Genomic DNA, 21,878 nt, shown 5'->3' with positions numbered 1-21,878 from the left:
GATTTATTAAACTGTTTCCTATATTTTTATGTACTCTCTATAATCTATTTACTTCTGCTCTTTTCTGTGAATACTTAGGCAGGCTCCTGTGTTGCTGCTGTATTTTTATTTTGTCCTTGGTATGGTTTTCGTTTACACCTGGCAGTATTCGGCACCTTGCTTCTTCCGTCCAAGTGGGTTATTGAAGGGAAGTTCATAAGGCATTTACCAAGAGATGTAGCGTTCCTAGGGAGCGGGGCACGTGCTGCGCATCCCTATGTAGACCCTGAACCCACCATAGATGCTTGCACCTGGGACGTGCGAGAGGCAAGCAGAGCATGAACTTGGGCTTGGTGAGCACTGCGGAGAGCTCGCAGGAGTAATTTAAAGGAAAARCTCACAAAGTATCATCAAAAGAGTTTATGCTACAGAAGGACGACTCCCCAGGAGGTGTCAAGAGGAGGCTGTTTTTATTTGTTTTCCCYCTTCTTATAGGTCATTTTTGTGAGTGCACAAGTATTAATTAAAAGTCTGCTATTTTCACAACCTTTCGTGCAACAGGAAATAAATACAGGCTCATAATATATAGTTGGAATTAGTGTTATTAATTCTCAGCTCTGCCCTGTAGCTGTGGGTAGGAGATAAAGCCATGTAGCCAGACTTCAGCAGCGCTCCGTCATTCTGATACATACTCTGCGTTACCCTGTGCCGTCAAATATGACAAGGTGAAATTTGATCCTGGACCAGTCATTTATGAAGGCTGAGGAGATGAAATGCAGATTTTGTGCTTTGGACATCTTTGCACTCGAGACAGTTTTGCCAGTTGATGAGGCTATTAAGTCTGTTGAAATCTGTGTTGTAAAGTCCTCTATTAATGCTGACTGCTGCTGTTCCATCTCTCTTGGTTCATGTGTTTTATATGAATGATTTCACCTGCCTGGCAAGACTGCAGCTAATCTCCTTAAATTAAATTCACAAATTTTTTTTGGACAATGTTTTATCTTGCTGTTTATCTTGCTGTATCACTTGTTTTCGCATCAGATAGAAACAGGACCAAAATACTTATTTATGTCATATTAGGTACAGCCTGGAATTTCTAAGAGTTGACATCTGGTGTAATTTATTCAAACTGGGTAATCTCTGAAATTGTTTTTCTGCAAGCAGTGTGYGACAAAGGTTTCTAATTTTTTAATAGTTGCTTTCTTCTTCCTATAAAGTTACGACAGAGAAAATTGAAGCAAACGAGGAATGTGATATGATACTATGCAGTGAAAACTTCCCTCTTATCTCCTGGATGGTACACAAATAATCACGCACTAGTTACAGATAAAATGTTAAGTGCAAAAAACACGAGTATTTTCACGGAACAGAGCACAACAACATCACATGTGACGCTAATCATAGTGACTGCAGTATCTGCTGCTTTGCTCTGGCTTTTTGTAAAGCTCCTGCAGCTGCTCATGGGTCCCGCAGCTTGCTCGCCGGGCGCTAAGGGGAGGACTGCGKCGGCTGAGGTAGGGCGGCAGCGTTGGGGACGCACCGCGTTGCTGAGYGGAGACGACAGCAGCTGAACAAGCCTAGCTGTGCACCGGGTGCCTGCGTGCAAGAACATTTGCCTGGGGGCAAATGCTCAATAACCCTTTGCTCTGTTCAAACGTGAACTTAGCTGCTCCAGAGTTCACTGGAGCTATGCTCGAGTCAGCCTGCGGTAATGGTTTTCCAGTYGAGCCCTAAGCTCTTCAGTGGCTTGAGTAAAGGTACAGCATGGTGTCTTCGAGGGGCTCCTCCTGTGCAAGGCTGCTGGTATGGAAGTCTTCTGTGATAAAATGTACTTGCTTGAAACCAAACACTTAATTTACACAGTGAACAAGTATGTTGGACATAGCACTGCCAAGTTACTTGGTAAATTCTGAAAACTTTGAGTTTTCTAGGATATTCTAGTCCTCGTCCTTCATGGCCTTCGTGGCCATGACCTTGAGAGCAGATGGGGCACAAGTGTATCACTGTGTGTGTAATTCTTAACACCTCCTGGTCTTTTTTTGAAAGGAAGATAGCCATTAAGGGCCAAAGCTGCTGGAAAGCTAACTGTGCTGCTCTGAGATCCCGCTTGGGGTGGTGAACTGTGGCCAGGAGCTRGGAATCCTCCCCATTGCTAATGTAACCGGATACTTTCTAAACTTCCATTTTTAAAGATTGCTCTATTTATTACTTAGACAGGGAATAGYAGCAAGGTACTAGGTGATTTAGGTCATTGCATGCATTTTTGGCATGACTTCAGAGGGCTTGGTTCAGGACTGTAGCTGAGATTACTTTTGATTTTCCTTGGCAGTTCTATTGCACCTTCCTTTGCTAGTAGTAGTATGATATTAAAGCTTCTGAAAGCCAAATAACTTTTTAAATTTAGTGTCATTGGGAGGCAGGACTGTAATCAAACYTGGGCCAGTCAGTCATGCTGGAGGTCTACCCAGAAGTCTACCTCTTTCTTTAAAATGAGATAAGAAGTACTGTACCGAACGAAGCCGGGTTTGCTGTGCTTAATTGGCAGAGCTGCGCCAGTCACCCAAGGTTAGGCAGAAGGAGATTTTCCTTCCGTGCTGCCGTGTACAGCCCTGGAGGGGGCCTGCGAGCAGTGCGTGGTGCCGGCGCCGCGGAGGCACAGGACGCGGGACGGCGAGCGCGAGCACAGCCGCCRCGGGATGGCGGCCCAGGGTGGTCCTTGGAGGACATGTGCTCTCGTTCGGACAAAAGTTAAGTCTTCCAGCCTCTGTGATGCAGGAGAGGGCGGAGGGATGATGGCAGCGATGCCTTCTGAGCCACAAYGTGTGCTCTTCAGGAAATAGCAGCCAAAGAGGGTGACCCTTCGCGGTGGAGGGACTCTCTGCGTAWTAATCAAGTTCAGTGATGTGCGTGCACTTTCACCATGTCTGTTTAATCTCACACTGTATTTTTTTGCTGTCTTGATCTCTTGCTTTTGCAGCTATAACCAAAAAGGCCTTTTTAAATTAGACTGAACTTCAGGAACTTAGTCAGATCCATAYGTCGGTGTGTATCCATACACAGAAAACTGAACTAAATCGTCCTGGTCATGCTCTTAAGATAATTGGGAAGCCTGAATGGCTCAGGTGTAGTCTGTGGAGGAAACATGGTTTAAACACATATCACCTGCTGTGTTATGGGGAAGGGCTCTGGATATGTGCTGAGCAAGTACTTGTGGTAGGRCTGGGTGATCTCCAGAGGTCCCTTCCAACCTAACCTAGTCTATGACTAGATTGCTTCATGCTGGCCTTCTGTTACTTATTTCCTCGTCAACGCGGCTCAGCAAAGCAATGCAATGCAATGCAGATTCCTGCAGTGCTGGTTGTGCTTTGGATCCATCCCACCTGAATCTGYGTGCTTATCTGAGCCAGCTGAAACATAGCACCCAGATCTCTTGCATTAGTGATACGRCAAGGGCCGTGGACCTTCTGGAGCGTGGTTCAGCTAAGTAGTATCTCCTCCTCTGAGTAAGTATTGAAATGCTTCAGCTAAGTACATAAATTAACTGTAATGAGTCTGGACCTGAATGTGTAGAAGCAACTTTGTAAGGAAATGAAACTTTGCTGCTGTAGTAAATGAAAAACAGTTGGGGCTTGGACTAGATCCTGTATTGTTCGCTGTAGAAGAATTTCCTGCTGTAGTTCTGTATGTCAACGGTGGCATCAATTATAAATAAATCAAGCACAGGTTAACAGGAGATGTCCAGGGCAAGACTTTCAAGCTGAAGAGATTTCCCTTAACCTTATAACTACCTGACATTATTTCTACGTGTGTGGGGAGTTAGGCAAATCTGTTGAATTTCGTGAACTCAGGCTGATTTTAGGAGGAAAAAGGTGTGTTCCTCTATCTGTCTACTTTAACATCAAGTTTTTTTAAGAGTCTGCCTGCAGTTTCAAACTATTCTTTCTCTTTCTATATAACCTGAAACATCCTAGTGCTAGTTCTGATGCTGATATAAGATGGCCAATGCTTGCGCAAAATGCCTATTAGAGGACTTTCAGTGGAAGTAGGACATAAAACCCAATATTCAGTGCATGATGGCATATTAATGTGTGCTTCTATCAGCAGAGAGGATTGTGTTCTCACRGTGTAAACAGGAACCAGTTGAATGAATGCGACATACAGGCACCACAAGTTGAGACTGTCTTCAGAACTACTATGGAAACCTTTCTGGAGTAATTCAGTATGMATTCCAGTTGGATTTATCTAATTGTTGCTCTTCAATGAAATATTTGGCTTTTTGCTATTAATAAGTGAAAACTCAAAAGCATACTTGCTTTTTATTTTCAGGTATCAAGAGTTTGTTTTTTTATCTATATATGTAGCTATAACTATGATTTATTTATGATTGATAGTTGCTTCTCTTAAGCTGAAAAAAATGACATTTGAAAGGGCATATTCTTTCCTTTTTTCCTATAGCTTAAAAAAATAAGAAAATCTGTTTTTATGTCTAAGTTAATGTTTTCTGGAACTCTGCATAACGCTATTGAACGTGCGCAGGGAATGAAAAGTCTTTAATTAAGGAGATGCCAATGGGTGCAAAATTTAAAGGCCCATGCTGATTGACCCTCATCATTAATCCTAAAATCGATATAATACTTTAGATAGTCTAATGACTTCTAGTCACTTACCTTTCCCAGATGAATTTGGTGTCTAGGTCCCATGATAATTAAGGGACCTCCAGCACTTCAATTTTTGGAGAAAAAGATAATTAAACTGAAAATGTAGAGATCAAAACTGCAATAATTACTGAAGATAATGTTTTTTTCACTGCTGGCTGGAGCTGGAGATATTTAAGGCGATATGTGATACCTGGATTTCCCTTGTGTTTCAGCCGGTGTTTTAGAGAATTCAGAAAGCTAATTTGTCACACTGTCCCGTGTGACAGGACAAGAGGGAACGGGCAGAAATTRAAGCACAGGAAGTTCCGCCTGACCGTGAGGGGGAATTTCTTCCCTGTAAGAGTGACGGAACGTGGGACCAGGTTGCCCAGAGAGGTTGTGGAGTCTCCTTCTCTGGAGCTCTTCAAGACCTGCCTGGATGCAACCCTGTCTACCATGCTSTAAGTGACCCTGCTGAGCAGGGAGGTTGGACTAGATGATCTCCAGAGGTCCCTTCCAACCWTACTGATTCTATGAAAAGCAGAAGAGCAGACCAGAATTCATGAAYAAGATCAGCCTTGGGGTGCAGAACGTGGAGGAATTAAACAGTGGGCAGGCTTTATAATGCTAAAATAATAAAAACAGGCTGAGGAATGGGCATCTGGAGTCTGGAGGTCTCTGAGATGAATTAAGTGTTTTGATTTACCCTGGGGAAGATGGCAGAACGCCTTCATTTTTAACGAAATGCCAGATTTTCTGAGTTTCATTTTGGAGCTGTGGGAGATGTGAACCACGAGGGCTGCCTCGCTCTCCGTTCAGATGCCCTTGCCACGTGCCTGTGAAGCCTTTCGTTTCAAAGCTGTGTTTAATGTGTTATAAGGGTACGTGGGCCRTTCCCCCCAGCACCTGCCCGAGGAGCTGGAGGGCTGAAATAACTGATTYGCAGTCCTGCAAGGTGCGAGCTCCGAATGCACGATATTTAAAAGAAYGTTCTTTTGTAGCTGTGCAGCGATAGGTATTGCTTGCTGCCAAATTCTCCTGCACTTCCTTGTGCCACTGAAGTGAAGGGACCAAATATGGAAAACCTTAACTCGGCTGGTCCCCATGCCATTAATTAGAGTTTTGAGGATTAATTGAACATAGTCCGAACGAGCACAGCCTCGGTTATTCATAGTGGTGGGCTTTGGTCCCTTGGCCAAGGGCGCCCAGACACGCAGGGATCCTCTGCCTACGGGGTCAGGGTTTCGCGGGACACGGGAACGGGTTCGAAGTGGGAAGGCCCAGCARGGCTGGGCAAGTGCGGTGTGCAAGAGGGCAGGCGAGAGCCGTGAACCAGCAATACATTTTGACAGACATTTGTTTGAATTTGAAAGTCTCCCTCAGGCTCTTCGCACTGTGTTTCTGTTTTCAATTAAGTTCTGCTCCTGCCAGTACTCAGCCACGTATTTGATAGMTGGCTTAAAAATAGTGCCAGAACCTCCCCATTTCATGTGAACTTTCACTGGTGGTTTAATTGGATACGGGGTCAGGAGACATTCAGATTTCAGGTCTTCTTGTGGAAAGTCAGTAATAAACTTCACTGTTACTTGCTCATTAAAACAGTTTTATTAAACCACATTTTATTAGCTTTCAGACCTGAACCTAGTGATAAGAGATTTGTGTAATCAAAAGGAAAAGTAACACTCTTTCGTGCATACAGAGATGTGACAAAACTCAACTTCAAAGTGCAGTTTGTCAGTAGGACGCAAAGAGCACCTGCGACTTGGGGAGGTCGTCAAAGAAAGTTAAGAAACAAAGTTTTGTCRGCAAAACTTCAGAACATATTTAACAAGATATACTTTTGTTACAAAAGGGAAAGAAAGGGAAAACACAAGGGAAAACACGTGATGTCCCACTAGCACGTGGTGATGACCTTTCCCATAACGGCTGCCGGCGTTGYGTACCGGGGCTTTTCTTTCCTGGGACGTTAGGCTGCAGCGCTCTGCGATGCTCGGAGCAGGTTGGCAGACGCAAGCGCTTCCCTTAGGATCCTTAGCCTGACRGATCGTCACCGCGTCCTGGGCTAACGTTGTACGTCCGGGGCCGTGCCTGGAGGCTCTGGCTCTCTTGCCTCTGTCTCCCAAGCAGAGAAGCCATTCAAAGCACACCTGAGCATCTCCACCGGGAAGTTTAAATCCCTACAATCTCCATTTCTCATATCCAGATCCTGAGCCTTTTTTAAAASAAGTGATTACTAGTATTGACTGAAGTTTTCTCGTGAGCCAGACRTAGCTCTCAGGGTAAGGAAAATAGGAGCACAGGATGGGGGGGCTGAAGATCCTTCCCTGGGATTTCCATGTACGCCTGTCTGTCTGTGGCCTGTTCCTAAGGAAGAGCCTGTGGTCGGCGGCAGGAGGTGCTACGGCTCCGCATCTGCGAGGGCTGCACAAGCCTGTTTGCAGCAGACTACTCAGAGGAGAAGCGCAGGCAGCAGTGATAGGCCCAACAGAAATCAGAGTACTAAGTCGATGTAGTTGCTCCCTTAGGCTTCGCTGGCTTACCATTAACAGTATGGCAGGAAGCACCTGACCCAGCCTTCACGGGAAATTGTGGAAATGACGACTCCAGACCAGTTTTGCTGGGTCCTGCCAAGGTCCTGCCAAGGTGTTTGCAGGAACAAGTAAGTTGCTACAGAGTTAATCTAGCAGCCCATGAAAAACACTTGGGAGCTGATTTAGATCATCAACCACCAGGAAATCCACAGAGCTCCCAAGTTGTGCTTCTTGCAGGGGGCTTGGTCTCCTTCCTTCCCTGTCAAAGAGAAGTCAAAGTGAGTGTGGAGAGCATGTGTGACCCTCCCAGGGAGAGCGCAGGGGCAGAAACAGCAAGGGCCTTCTTCTGATGGCAGGTGGGCCACAGCACAGGGCAGTCACTTTTTCCTTACAAACTGCACCAAGGAACCCAAAACGTTATCTGATCTCAATAATGGGAAAAGGAATACTGGTTCTGGGCTTGTTGGACAACTGTCTGTGCAGATGTTTGCCCCAAAGTAGTGTTTTTTACTGATCTGCAAGAGGGGTAGTACATGCAGGTAGGCAGATCAGGGATTTTTGCCCTCAAATTCTAGCCAGTGTTACACAGACAGTAGATGAAGGCTGGGTTATGCAAAAATGCTGTTGCACCAGAAAGGAGCAGAAGATTGACATGGAGGTGAGTAACGTAGTGAGGGGTTAGTTGGTTGGTTTGCTGGTTTTGTCCTGTACAGGGAGCCTCCTGTCTCACATTTCTCTGTGCAGATATTGTATTTGCTTGGGACCTTCTGACATGTGGCATCGCTCCAACTTGACTCAGATGGCTGTAGCTCTCTGACATTTCCATAWGCATTCATGAAGCTGCTGCACAGATGACCTATGTATGTACATGGTGTTCAGACCACTTGGGAAGTCCTACCGCAACCTCCATTAGGAGTAACCAGGATACACACTGATTTATGAAATAGGGAAGCCACAGCATTCCTCTCTGGACGTAAGAATTGCCACCCCTGCAATGTTCTGCAGTTTTTCCCTCCTGTTCCTTGATCGTCAATACCTTTGTGTTTTTGTAGCCTAGGATTTTGTAGCCTACTCATCTTCATCTTCCATCTTTGAGCAATTCAACAAAAGTTTTATATCCATTTGTGGAATTTATCTCTTTTGAGCTGTTTGCTCGTGATTCTGTGTGAACCCTCCTGCAGCCCTTGTCCCATCCTCCGGGTTGGACTTGGACGACCGTCCCAGGCACGCTGCATGCTGAACCGTGCCAGGTGAGTGCCTTTCTCTGCAGACACCTGCTTCTGCTCTACACTCAAAATATCATATTTTGCCCTGCTGGGTTAGCCCTTTCTATCTTGTCATTTCTGCTGGGAAGCTTTTTATGCAAGAGRCCCAAAGCAACCCTGGCCAGGTTAATAATATGTCATGATAAGCAGTTGTGCTTTGCACGCCGATGTGGCCTTACCTCAGCACGCTGCATACACGTGAAGACTCACAACCCTCTGTTGCAGCAAGTATTTCAGTGGACAGGGAGAGAATAAGGAGCTTTATTTAAAAAAAAATACTATAAAAACCTAATGTCAGAGCTAAGACCAAATCTGGCGCTCAGAGCGTGGAAACAAGAACCTTGTCGCTAGTTTTAACTCATTTAAATTTTCTTTTTTTGTTGCTGTTTTTGTGTGCAGTGTTGACAGTGTTCAGTCTTTGGCTGTGGCAGGCAGCCAACATACTCTACGCAATTTTCTCTCCCTGCAGAGCAACAGGGAATTAGCTACATGCGAGTGACCTCTGGGCAGCTCCTGAAATCAGTGTGTACATTAACATTATTTAAAATGGAATTTTTTTGAAATACTCTGCAGCTTTTGTTTTTAATCTGAATCTTAATAACCTAATTACTTTGAAATTGTTGCGCCCTTTGCTTTATGAACTCTTAATCATAAGGCTCTCAGGCAGATATCGTTTAAGTAATCAGCATCAGTATCATCAGTAATTAAAGTGCTAGCCAACWACAGGTGCTGCTAACTGCTAATCAATTAAATGCATTTGTAATTGAAAACTTGATTGAAGTATTGATAGTTGCTTTTGATCCCTAGACCTGTAAAATGGTGAYTGGTTTTCTTAAAGTTGACTGGAATGCTTTGCAAATTTGAAACAYGTAGAAGGGGTTGCGAAGGAGGGAGATGAAGTATACTGTGAAATTCAGCCTTGCCCTGCTCTGCTGGTGGGAATAAACACGGTTCCGTAGACCTGATGTGGCGTGACGGGCTGTTGAGCAAGTGCGTGGACTTTAAGAAGTTAGTGAAGCACCTGGGGTCACTTGGAAACTGGAAAGTTTGCATTAAAAGGAAGAAGAGCTGAGACAAAATGTAGAAAGGTTCGTTGTAAGTAATTGTGTTATTGAAACAAGAGTGAGTTCAAATGAAAAGAAACACATTACGGTGGTTATGGGAGTTAATTGTAGATAGGTTTTCCCATTACGTTTTTTTTTTTTTTAATAAAAACTTATTAGCCCAGCTCTGACTGAGAAGTCAAAGTTTTGAAAATTTTCGTGAAGGTAGCACACACACATATATGTATGTGTGTATATATATATATTTTTTTTTTAAAAAAAAAATAGTTCAAGTGAATGAAAACTTTCCAGTTGCCTCGAAAGGTTTTGTTTTTAATCATTTTACTTTAAAAATGAGTATAAATTAGTTTGAATTTTCTGAGACAGGCACTTGAGGTGAGTTGCTTCAGATGTTCCTCGTTTGTACATTAACTATAAAAAGAACTTGACCTGCTAATTTAAAATGTTTAAAGTTAGATGAGAGGGATCTCACTTTCCTAGCTGGGTAATATTAGAATTGTGTTAAGCGAGAGAACTGTTGGGCCGAGAAGTTGGCATTTATCAACAGAAAAATGCGGTTCTAGGTGGTATTTTGAATGCCAAKTGATTCAGCTAAAAAGCCCTCAGTTTGACTGAGCATGAATCTTTCCCAAATCTTTTTTAATGCAACCAAACTTTGGAAGCAGACGATTCCATGATGACAGAAAGATAGACATCTTTGATAGCAAATGAGCTTTTTTTCTTTTTTCTTTTTCCCCTCCCCTCATGTGTTTATTTGCAAAGTTCCTTGTTTCTTTGTTTTTGTTCYTCTGGCACCATAAACACATACATGCTTCAGGTTCCTGGCACTTCTAAGTCTTGTATTTGGTGATGTTTCATCCTCTCTTCCAGTTAGTGGAGGCCACCAGAGGCGTTTTTATCCTGCAGTTTCTTGCCCTAGTATATTGTTGCCTTTTTTTTTTTTTTTTTTTTTTTTTCTGACTATGGTCGTTAAATAGTTTAAGAATTTGATGATGCAATTTTAATGTAAGAGCTGTTTGGAGACTTAGAAGAGAAACACCCCCGAGGAGAATGATGCTGACCAGAAAGGTCTTTGTGTCTTAACAGCCCTCAGGGTTTTTTTTTTCTGATGATTATCTTCACTTGGGAATAAAAGTGGTTTTATGAAACACCATGGCCAGGGATGTTAAAATCGCTTGTATCCAAGGCAACTGCCAACGGCCTCGACACATATGTGTAAGTTAATTTTCAGCCGTGGCGCTGGTGGAGCGGCAGGAGCTCCTCGCCCGCGGCGCAAATGGAGCCGGGACTCTGAGACACTCTTTAAACTTTCTTTTTTTATATATATAGTAATAAAATGTAAAGCAGCTAAATAATCTCCTTAAAAAAAGAATAAAAAAAAAAAGTAGTTGCAAGAGCAAGTGATTGTGGSGGGGTGGAAACGTCCAGTGTTGCAGGAGGAGGTGACGGTTCCGATGGCCTTTTCCAAAAACCGATCTCCGTTTGTTCTCGCGAAGTGTTGAGGTCGGATGACTTGAGGCCTTCCAGATTCAGACATCCTCGTGTTACAGAAGGTGTCGTGCAGCATCTCYGTAGGTGTGGTTTCGAAATAGATCTGATTTCACGTATAACGGTAGCGTAGTTGGCTCCTGTGCCACGTGCAAAGGGCACGCGAGGTATTTCTTGGGATGCGCCTCCTCCTTCTGCGGGGGACTTGCACACAGCGAAGCCTCGGAACATTAAACACCTTTGCTTCACCTCAGGATGCTTAATTTCCTGGTGAAATCTATTATTTTTGCAGTTATGCCAGGCTTAGCACATCTTACTGCAAAAATGACACATTGATTTTTTTCATGTTTTCAGGCCAAAAGAAAACATTTACTTTAGAGCTTAAGCACTAGCTTGCTTTAAAATATACCTGAAGATTTTACTTTTTTTCTTTTTTTTTAAACACTCTCTAAGCGTCCCTGAGTCCTGCTGTTTTTCAAAACATACGTGTTTGGGAAGTAAATATTTTTTTTTTCCTACCAGGGAGCTGTTCAAGCAGTTCTAATTTAATTGTTAGCAAAACCAGAAGCTGAACGCCTCTGCAGGTGGAGTTCGCTCGCAGGAGATTACCGAGGCCAAGATTAAYCGTCAGCACTAAAAAAGCGCCTCGGTTAGACGCTTGCATGAATTTTGGCCGGCAGTGAAGGGCTGGTTCGCGGGGGCGCGGGACGGCGCCTGCSTACCGGCGGGGCGTTAGGAGAGCTTCTGGTGGAGGTGTCAGGCCTGCGGTCCTGATGCAGCTCACAGCCTTGGTAGGAGAGCGATTGCCTTCTGGATGTATGGAAACCATGATACTTCGGAGTTGTTGTTAATAATGTTTAATATGTGTCGCCACAACGTTTTACAGACCTTGGGTACCTCGAAAGCCAATTGCTAATACTAGTGATCTGTGCGAATATCTGTTTGTGAACATCTACGTCCAGAGGACTAATGACTGAAATAAACTGACAAACAGTCTTTGACGGACTCACGCATCTCATCAAATCAAAGTTTCTGCGAGTTTTTGAGTGGTSCTCATTTCTGATCAATGCAGAGGTGATATTTCAATTCTTCCTTACTTTGATTGGGTTTCTAACTATGTAGTCTGGAAAACGTGGGGATAAAAATCGCCTGTGCTTTTGGAGACTATGGGAAAGATTGCGAAGATTCAGCTCCGGCTTAGTTAGATCGGGTCAATACCTACTCTCTTTGGAGAGATTTATCCCATTCAGCTGAAGCGGCAGGGATCGTGCTGCGTAGTTTGCAGTCTGTAACGAAATAGCGTTGGAGAGCTGGTGTCGCAYGGATATTCTGCTCCTCCTCAGCAGCACTGGGACTGCTCCTCAGCAGGGCCGTTCTGAGACGTCCGGCGCTTGGTGGCTCTGCGCGAGGGCAGCACAAGCGCCGGCTCCCACTGAGCTGCGTGGGACGATTTTCTTCGGATGCAAGGCAGGGCCACGCTCCCGTGAAAAGAAGAATCATTTTAGCAAAACGCTGGTGGCAAGCAACCTTTTACGATACTTTTCCACATCRTGCTTCAAGAAGAACTAAAAGGTCCATAAAATCGGCTTGTAAGCTGACTTCGTGTTACRCTTTCCTTCGGAATGCTAGTACAATAGAAATGAAATATTTTCTTTCTGCAAGTTGCCCCCTGGATAAACGTGAAGGATTAGAGCCGCAGTTATTATGTTCTCTCTTAAGCAGAAGAAAGGACAAGAGGCCYGCCAGAAGCTCGGTCATTGATTTTCCTGGAGCAAAGGGTCGCGTGTTAAGTACTATTGATAGAAAGCATCATTGTGGTGTCCATGGAGACCAGGTTGAGGTGCAAGTGAACTGCTACCATTATAGCGACAGCTGTAGGTAGATGTATAAAGAACCTGCTTTTTCCTCTAATCATATGGAAGATTTTACCTTGAGCACGGGCTCAAATCCGTTGCTCCTGGGAGGTGTGTCATGCAGGGAAATGGAGCGCTATTGACTTCAAGGAAGGGGCAAGGGATGACTGGGGTCTCGTAAAGCCTGTGCAGTGCTTGGAGGTGTCACGGCTCCAAGTGCTTGGGTGCTTGGGCTGGAAGTCTTTCTTTTTTTTYCYCTTTTTTTTCCCCCTTGAAGTATCAAATTCRGACTAGAAATAAGGCTTAATATTTAAATAGTGAAATTAATTATTTGTGCAGACARTGTGACAGGAACTGCTCTGAGCTGGCTGTTGCTGCAGTTGGAAAATCAAAGTGGGGTCATTCTTAAGAGCTCTCCTCCAGTTTAAATGGGAGGCTGTGCATGGTTTTGCCAGTGGAGAGGGCAGCTCCAAAGGGTGGGTGCTTATTTAAAAAAAAATGGTTAATGTGACCTGTGCTCGCTGATCACATAGCTGCAATAGTTCCTTAATCCTTAAAAACAATGRGCGTGTGAATATCACAGGTAGCTGTGCATGAGCACTGCTATGTCCCTGTGCAGCAGGCCTTGTGTCCTGCTGCACTTGGACACAAACTTTTGACTGCTGTTTTAGCTGTAGAGTTTCTTGGTGCCTCAGATGGGTTTCTTTGGGCTAGAAGCTTCCTGTCCAGCTCCTCTGTCCTCCTGCATACTTCTTGCATCTCTATAGGCTTTTTCTGCTSCCCTTCCTTGGCTTCTGAAGCCAGGAGTGCTGCGGTGGGCCACCCTCCCTTCCCAGATGTGGCATTTGTCTCCACATCCCTCCTTGCCAGGTGCATTCAGCCAGGGTTGTGCAGCAGGAGCAGCAAACAGGCACAGATGTTGCAAAGGGAATTTGAGATCAAGCCTGTGCTTTGCTCCCGGGTGCTGTGGTATGCACCAGATTATTTTGCAAAAGGGTACGTGTGTGGATAGTGCTAGCACACATGTCCCCTGAGAGCCTCTGGAGGTGTCTGGGTGCAGAAAGGCAGAATCGCTTCTGCCAGCTTCAGCTGCAGTGGGGAGTGCCTCCAGCTCGCCCACCCTGATGGTAAAATGGCTCAACAGACGCTACAGCCAGTCCTGCTTTTTTATACAGGTCCAGTATAATTGCACAATATAGAGGTCTCTTCTCTGGTTGCTGGAGGGCCTCACTGAGGAACTAAAGCACCCTGTGGTGGATGTGTCTTTGATTACAACTCCCTTTGGCCAGAAGCTCTTCATTTGACCAGATCCTGGTCCAAAGAGCACTTCCTCTGAACACAACRTGATCCAAGCTGCTGTTCGCCCCCTTGATGCCTCCTAGCTGTTTTAACTCATGTGAAGCTCAGCGATCCAGAAATCATGACTCAAACTCCAGGTCGTCAGAATGTCTTCCCAATTATGGGATCGCTTTGCAGCTTTGCCCGTTGTTTTTGTCAGCTGTTTAATTTCTAAATTTTCTGTAGACAGTGCTTTGGGTGAAGGCAGAAGGCAGTTGGCRTTAATGCCTTTTCCAGCTTTAGACTGGTGTGATTTTTGTCCCTGCCAGTGGGATTTTCCAATCTACAGATTATTCCTGCAAACAGCTCCCTCCATGAACTAGGCAGCAGGTCCATGAAGGCCTTCCTGTCCCTCTGCTACTCTGTCATTTCTCCTCCATATTTAATTTTTTTAATCTCCAACTTCTCAGGATGCTCCTGGGTTTGGTATAAATGACTTTATGGGGTCCTATTATCACCTTTTCACAAGGAAGTACAGTGCCAGCATTTCTAATTCTTCCATCCTGTTTAGATGAGTGTTGCAGGATAGGGGCAGGTGGAGCTTCAGAGGAGCTTTTCTTGTTCCTCGAGGAAGGGGCAGCAGGGCAGAGCTGCTCTTCCCTCCCCTCCTCTGAGGAAGTGTCCAGATGCTCTGTTCTCGGCTGTACCAGAGAAACCAGGCTATGACTGGTCAAAATGGCATTTTTTTCATAGCTAGGCTGGATTACACAAAAAAGCTGAAGTTCCCATGGGCACGATGAGAGCTCAGCACAACATTGTAATGAAATCGGAAGCKCTAGGAGTGCTGCAGTATCAAACAATGAGTTATACGTAGACATAYCCTCGGAGCTGTCAACAGAAATATGTTTTAAAGTCACTCTCTGGGCRTTTGCATTCTCCTATAAGCATTTTTTATATGTAGGCAATTTCAATATGCAAAGTGACCAAATCTGTTTTTAATACAATCACTCCTTGARTTGAAAAATGGAGTTCGTTCTGCCCTAATGCAGAAAACTCGACATTATTTTACTCAGAATTGAAAACTTGCAGTATCGATTTTGAAATGCATAATTGATTGTAACAATAAATCACTAGGCAACATATGTATGAAAATTGATTTTGCTATTGCAATAATTAATTTGAAATGTGCTCTAACATATTTATGCAGGGACTAAGCAACTCAATAATGGTAATAAATTGTATTTAGTCAAAAACTATCCACTGTGATGCAGTCAACTTTTATATTACAAATTTTTGGACAAAAAAGAGACTATATAGATACATTTGTGAGGCTTTGCTCCATAAGATACTCTTAATATCCTGAATACCCTATATTCTGCTGAGTAAAGACTCTTAAAGGATTGGAGACTTGCAAAGAACAGCTGGGGCCCAGATTATTTTAGGAAAGAAATGTTAATGTTGTACAGTATCAGCTCTCTTATCAGTCCAGCCCAGTAAATCTGGTCTTTTTTCTGGACAAATTGGTAGAAGTGAATAAAGAATAGAATGAATAGACATATGGATGAACATGATATGATGGGGAAGAATCAATGCAGCTTTTGTGGAGGAAAGTCATGCTTGATGTACCTATTAAAGTCCTTTGAAGCAATCACTGAGCACATGGTAAAGAGATCCAGGTGATATCGTTGTCTTGGTTTTCCAAAAGGCTGTTGATAAGGTCCCTCACAAAAGACTCAGAAATGAAGAACAGATGAAGAAAAGAAATGAAGTTGCTGCCATGCAAGGGAAAAGATCCCTTTAAGAACAGCGACCGGCAAGGCAGCAAGCAAAGRATGGGAATAGGTGTGGGTTTTTCTCGAGCGAGGGATGCCAGCAGCAGAGTTGCACGGCGCTGTAGGAGGTCCTGTAGGAGGAACAGTGAGGAAACAACACTTAGCTATTCAGCATAGCAAAGGTGAAAGCTGCCTGCTGAAAGCTGTGGTAAGGCCTCTCTGTACTGACTGGGAGATGAAAGAGGAATGAAGTTCAGTGTGGTTAAATGGCAAGTGGCGCAGAGGAAGCCTARGCACCCGCTGTCCATGCCCGCACATGTGCACCAGCTGCTGCTGCTCAGGCAGGAGATCTTGTTGCTAAAAGTCTGCGGCAGGAAAAATACAGCTGAGTTTCGGGATTTTCAGAAGATGAACCAAGTGCCAAGAAAGCTCTCATTGCACTGGTGCATGCACCCATGGTGCAGCCTCATGCCAGCATGGTGCCTGTCCTCCCAAGGACTTTCTCCAGAGGTGCAGCAGAAGAAGAAGAGGTAGAAGGAGAGGTGGCTGGAGGGGCCCAATACGCAGACTGGCTTTCACAGTGGTAGGGACAAAGTTTCAGCAGACCCTGGAGGCAAGAAGAGGCAAGAATACAGCAGTGGAGGAATGTACCAAGATGTATTCTGAAGCAGTGGTTTCAGTTTGGGCTGTTAGACCAAGATAAGATCCTTCCTGCAACTTAGATGTGACACGTAATATTTAGAAAAAAAGGAGTTGCTGGTCTAGGTTGTGTTTGTACTAACTGATGAATGATTCAGCTAAAACTTTCTTACATGTTGGAATGAGCAACCCAAGAGGTTTGACTTTCTTTGATTTGTGTGGCTATAATGGAGGTGTGGGAATGTCTCTACCAAAGTCTGTGGAACTAAAATGGCACAAAATGGTTAGAACTATTCAGACGAGTATTTTTATCCTGTAGTCCAAAAGAGGAGACTTTGGCACTTCAGGCTAAGAAGTGAAATGAGTTGTGGTATCTACTTAACTCCTGAGCTGACATTTAAAGTATGGTGCTCTCATGGCCTGTTGAAATGAGAAATTCCTGAAAAGGGCAAATATCTGCCATAGATGATGCCTTGTCTATATAGCGATCTGCTGGTTTGTGCTGGCACCGAACGCATGGCTTTCTTCATACCATCGTTTGAGTCTTTTTGGACTTGAGTTGGACCTGTTCTGTAAAAAGTGACCAAGTTGAGTCTGTGTTGTTATGAGAAACAAACAAAGCCATGTTCTTCTCTTTTTTCTTTATAATTCCATTCATTTTATATAGTTCAGTTCTGTCATTTCTTTGCAAAAATTTCAACATTAATGTCTCCTCTGTTACAGAGCATCAAAGTGAGCTGGTTGCCTCCACCACCAGGTACACAAAATGGATTTATTACAGGCTATAAAATCCGACATAGAAAGACTACCCGCAGGGGCGAGATTGAAACGCTGGAGCCAAACAACCTCTGGTACTTGTTCACAGGTCAGTGTTCGCGTGGTGCAGCCTTGCAAGGTTTTGATGAATTAAATGCTTTGGGAATAAAATATACTTTCACTTCAAGGGAACATCGATTTCTTTGCTGGCAGGTAGCATTTACTATGTTGTGCAAAGACAATCTTTATATTTTTTTCTCTACCTTTTCTTTAACGTTTTTATTGTATATTTATCTTCTAGATTTTATCATTTTCATTAGTGAATTTGAAGCCAAATTTCTTGTGTTCAGTAGCTTAAGCCTCATTTAGGTTTCTTAGAACACTCAGTCAGTGTCTCAGATTTCCTTATGGATGCAAAAATATCCATTTCCCTAGTTTATTTTCCAAGATTTTAGAGGGAAAAATACCTCCTCACAAAACAAAGTGCAGTAGTAGATCACAGCCAAGCTGTAATTGCAGTGAATGAGTAGTCAGATCAGTATCATAAGGGTAACAGTGAATTCTAATAAGTGAAAATTATGTTTCATTTGGGTTCTTGTAGAAGATGTTGCCCAAGACAGAACTGAGAAAGCAGCAAAGCATCGTGGATGAGAACTGAACTTTGTGAAAGTCAGCGGCACCTTTGCCACTGAGTTCAGTATAACCATCATTTCACCTCAACCTGCAGTGACTTGCCTTACATTTATGTATAGCAGTGTAATTTATGAGAATTGGAAGTAGTTCTGAATTATGTGTTTCAGAATAAATAACTTCATTTACTGTTTTGAAAGGAGAAGCAATATTTTATTTCTTAATTGAAGAAAAGTAAAACTTTGCGYATGAGGAAGGCACTAAATATAGAAATCCCAACTTCGTAGTGTTACCCGGGCTAATGCACCCTGTGCCRCTGGGAACTGTGTGTGCAGGGAGATAACTAATAGGTGCAGAGCAGAAAAGCGGTTTCTGGGGGGAGGTAGCGCATTAAGCATTTTAGGCAAGTAGGAAGGARTCTCTTCCTGGCAAATATTTTTACCATAGAAGTAGCAATGCAAGTTGCTAGAAGTTTGAATTACAAGCCCAGCGCTGCAGGAGGCTGCAGCCTTTTTCTGCAGCGCGGGAACAGAACAGGGCAGTTTAGGTGGCGACATACTTTGTGTTGGCCCATGTCCTGAGCAAGCTCTCAGGTCAGTTCCTCGAGGGCCACCGGAGTCCCCGCGGGGCACCCGCCCGTGGCGCGTGCTGCAGCTCACCTCGCTACGCACGATGCTCAAGGGCTTTGTGTAAAGACGCCTGGGAATATGTATTTTAGAAAGCAATTAAGAAAAATACCCAGATGTCATTATTACTTTCTGTATGTATATACTGTGATTGCCGGCGACTGAGCTACACGGTTGTTCCAAATGGCTCTTTTAAATATTAACGTGTAGGCACTTTAGATCTTTGTTGCAATCCTTTCCTTGGTAGGCAAGTGCTTTACAGGATAATAAGAACATCTGCAGTAGCAAAGGAGTTTAGAGATACTGGGAAGGTTTTTAAATAGCTGCTATGAATTTTATAGTAGGCTTCCATGTCAGCTAAATGTTAATCTGCTGTTTATAATTTTGAACGTTCTCCTCCAGAGAATGTTTGTGATCAAATGGAGCAGTTTTTTTCTGTAGTTTGCGGCCAGTATAGACTAAGCTAAAAGATAAACATATATCCCTGCCTTAGAGACCTGGAAGTTATGTGGCGAGTTCAGAAATGCTGCAGTAATGGTTTTCTGATGGCTTTAGCCACCGAGGAAAATGTCGGAGCGGGCACCGAGGCACCAGGGAGGCGCTGGGGCGAGGAGCGGAGCGGAGGAGGGCCGCAGGGGCCGGCGGCCGTGGCCTTTGCAGACACGTTCCTGCGTATTGCGTCGCAGATGGCAAAGCCAGCGGAATGCTGCTAGGAGCTTCRTTTTACTGAAAATCTCTTGCAAACTTTGGTAATGTCACTAATTGTTTTTTCTTCTTCCTACACAATTTTATTTATTATTATTATTTTTAATAGGGCTTGAGAAAGGAAGCCAGTACAGTTTCCAGGTCGCTGCCATGACAGTGAATGGGACCGGACCCCCCTCAGACTGGTACACAGCAGAAACGCCAGAGAACGATCTTGACGGTAAATACATCTCTCTTAAAAGCTGTTATCGCCCAAAGCCTTCCAGTGTATAGCTGACAGGTGTCACTGCAATTGTCCCCTAGCACTTCCAGCAGCGTGCTGTCAAGGTGAGGGGCGAGATTGCCTGGATAAGAGTAATAGATGCTGTTGTCTGGCTCTTCAAGAGAAAAAGCTTTTTTTTTATTTTTATTTTTTTTTTATTATTTACACAAAAGCTTTCAGGATTCCTTATTTTTAGTCTTGCTCTTCTTTGCAGCATGAGTTGCAATTGCAAAAGTAAGCATCAATCTAACCTTGGGAATAACTACCCAATAGGTGTTTTCTTATGCTTTTGAATCCCATGTGCCTTCTGTTGTGTTTCCCTGTTATCACCAGGATCAAGGAGTCGGAAGCCTTTGTTGTAATAATTCTTTACYAGAATCTAGTTCCTGAGTGTCATGGCCATTTGAAATAATACTGTSATGTCAATCTGTAACTTCATAAATCATCATAATCAATTAAAGAATCGATGAAAATACCAGCAATCCACTAAATAAATATTCAGTATCTCAACTATTCTTTCCTAGCCTTTTTTGGCACACGTTAGAAATTCAGGTTGGCAATGAAGCTGAATAATTAGTAAAAGATGATGGGATGCAGGTACCTGAAAACTATGGGCTTTGTAAATCTGTGCAGCTGCTGACACAAAGGGGAGGGGGGGGAAACACTGAAATGAAAGGGTTAGATAAAATGAGATATTTGAGGAAGAATAGAAGGAGAGTAATGAAAAAGTCTCCCCAAAAAATTAGCTGGAGTGCAAATAAAATGGAACAAAGAATCTGACAGATGGAAGTCATGGCAAAGCTACATACAACTGATGAGAAGCAAGGATGTAGTAGAAAGGAGATGAATAGAAAATAGAGAACACTGATGAAAATGGCTATAATATCTAAAACAAAATGAAGCACCTAGAAAGGATCAAAGGTAAGTTGGATGAAAGAATAAATAAATAATTAGTTTAAACAAACCACAGTGCTTGATGTTGGCTTTCTTTTGGCTGAGTGGATTGCCTTGTGATCTCAGAAGCAACTCTCACAACCAATTTCTGCCTGTTTCAAGTCCTTCTGTTATGTCTAAATGCATTTTACAGTAGACCAGGAGTGACTGCTTGCATTATGGGGCACGCAAAATAAGACAGCCAATAGAGGTAGTTTCTCATCAGCATTTTAAATAAAAGGCAACACCTTTAGGTGCATTGTAACTATATTGACGGATGCCAGGGCGCCGTGGTACRTGATGTTATCTTTCCAGTTATGGATGGAATAGAAAGCAGTTTCAGAAATGAGGTTGTGAAGCCTCAAGCAGCTGCCTTTTCACTATCATCAGGAGCAAAATGCAGGTTCTGAACACACTTCACTATGCACAAAGAAAGTAACACATTTGTACACATTTGTTTTAATTTGCACTTCATACACATTAAATTCCTTTGAAGTTTTTGTTCCTAAATATACGTATGCATGCAGGGATGTTAATAGAGTAATCACAGGAGACACACGGTGGAACTAGGCACACATGAATAAATTAAAGCAAAGACATTTTATTCATGTGTTGTATTTATTTGCATTTGCAATAGCAATGAATTATCACAGCGAAGCCGCAAGCATCTGATGCTGCGAATGCATGGCATTGCATAATAGACACGTATTTACCAACAAGATACTTTGATAAACCCTGGGGAGAAATCTACTTATTACTGCAGTTGCACAGAGTCCTGCAAGGGTCAGCTGAACAGGAGAAGTGCTCTCGCACAGATTGCTAACTGCAATTACTGCTCTGCTCTGCTGTTACGGCGAATGCAGTTTCTCTTGCTTTCGCTGGAAGCCGGCTTGGCGTAAGCAACATGTACACAAACAGCATCCTGGAGAACTACGCTAGCTCCCAATGGATATTCATTTTAATTAGTGTGTTTTGTTAAAGCCATTAGAAATCCAAAYGTAGCTGCTTCCTCAAGGTTCCCCAGAAAGCCCACGTGCCTTTACTGACAGCTGGGAAATTTTAAAATATTTAGTTTAAGSTTCAATTTTTGTGCTTTTCTTTAAGAAAAACAAAAGCAGCACTTTCCCCAAAGGGTTTGATTTAAACAAATTGAGCAAGGATGCAGGAGAACCTCTGATCTAGTTTGTGGAGGTATCCTCCAGGAAAATGGGGTTAGGGTGCTTGGTTTCCGATTACTGCGTTGAACAGATGGAAGCTGTTACACATATTAGATAGTGATATAGTTTAACTTCAGCTCTAAATCAGTGCTTTAAGAGCAGGACAGGCTGGAGTGCTATTGCTGTGAGCAGTCCTGAGCACGGCGCCGGCCCGGGTGACTGACACGGGTGCTCGAGCCCTCGGCGGGAAGCGCGGTTACGCATTCGGAGCCGTGGGGCTTGCCTAAAACCACGTCCGAAGGG

General features: G+C 43.6%; 1 protein-coding gene across 1 annotated transcript in view; it reads left to right on the top strand.

Annotated features, from left to right (window-relative positions):
* DCC (DCC netrin 1 receptor) overlaps positions 1 to 21,878 on the top strand; it is a 547,514-nt gene that overhangs the window by 434,317 nt on the left and 91,319 nt on the right. Inside the window, exons 13-14 of the mRNA XM_085322164.1 lie at positions 17,230 to 17,371; positions 19,333 to 19,443. Of these exons, the coding sequence (XP_085178290.1) occupies positions 17,230 to 17,371; positions 19,333 to 19,443 (253 nt within the window). The remainder of the gene's footprint in view (positions 1 to 17,229; positions 17,372 to 19,332; positions 19,444 to 21,878) is intronic.

This window comes from Rhea americana, unplaced genomic scaffold, assembly GCF_003343005.1.
Source record: "Rhea americana isolate MKP2758 unplaced genomic scaffold, rheAme1 scaffold_75, whole genome shotgun sequence".
NCBI classification, from domain to species: Eukaryota; Metazoa; Chordata; class Aves; order Rheiformes; family Rheidae; genus Rhea; species Rhea americana.
The sequence above is the reverse complement of the archived record's forward strand: the minus strand, read 5'-3'. Positions and strand labels throughout refer to the sequence as shown.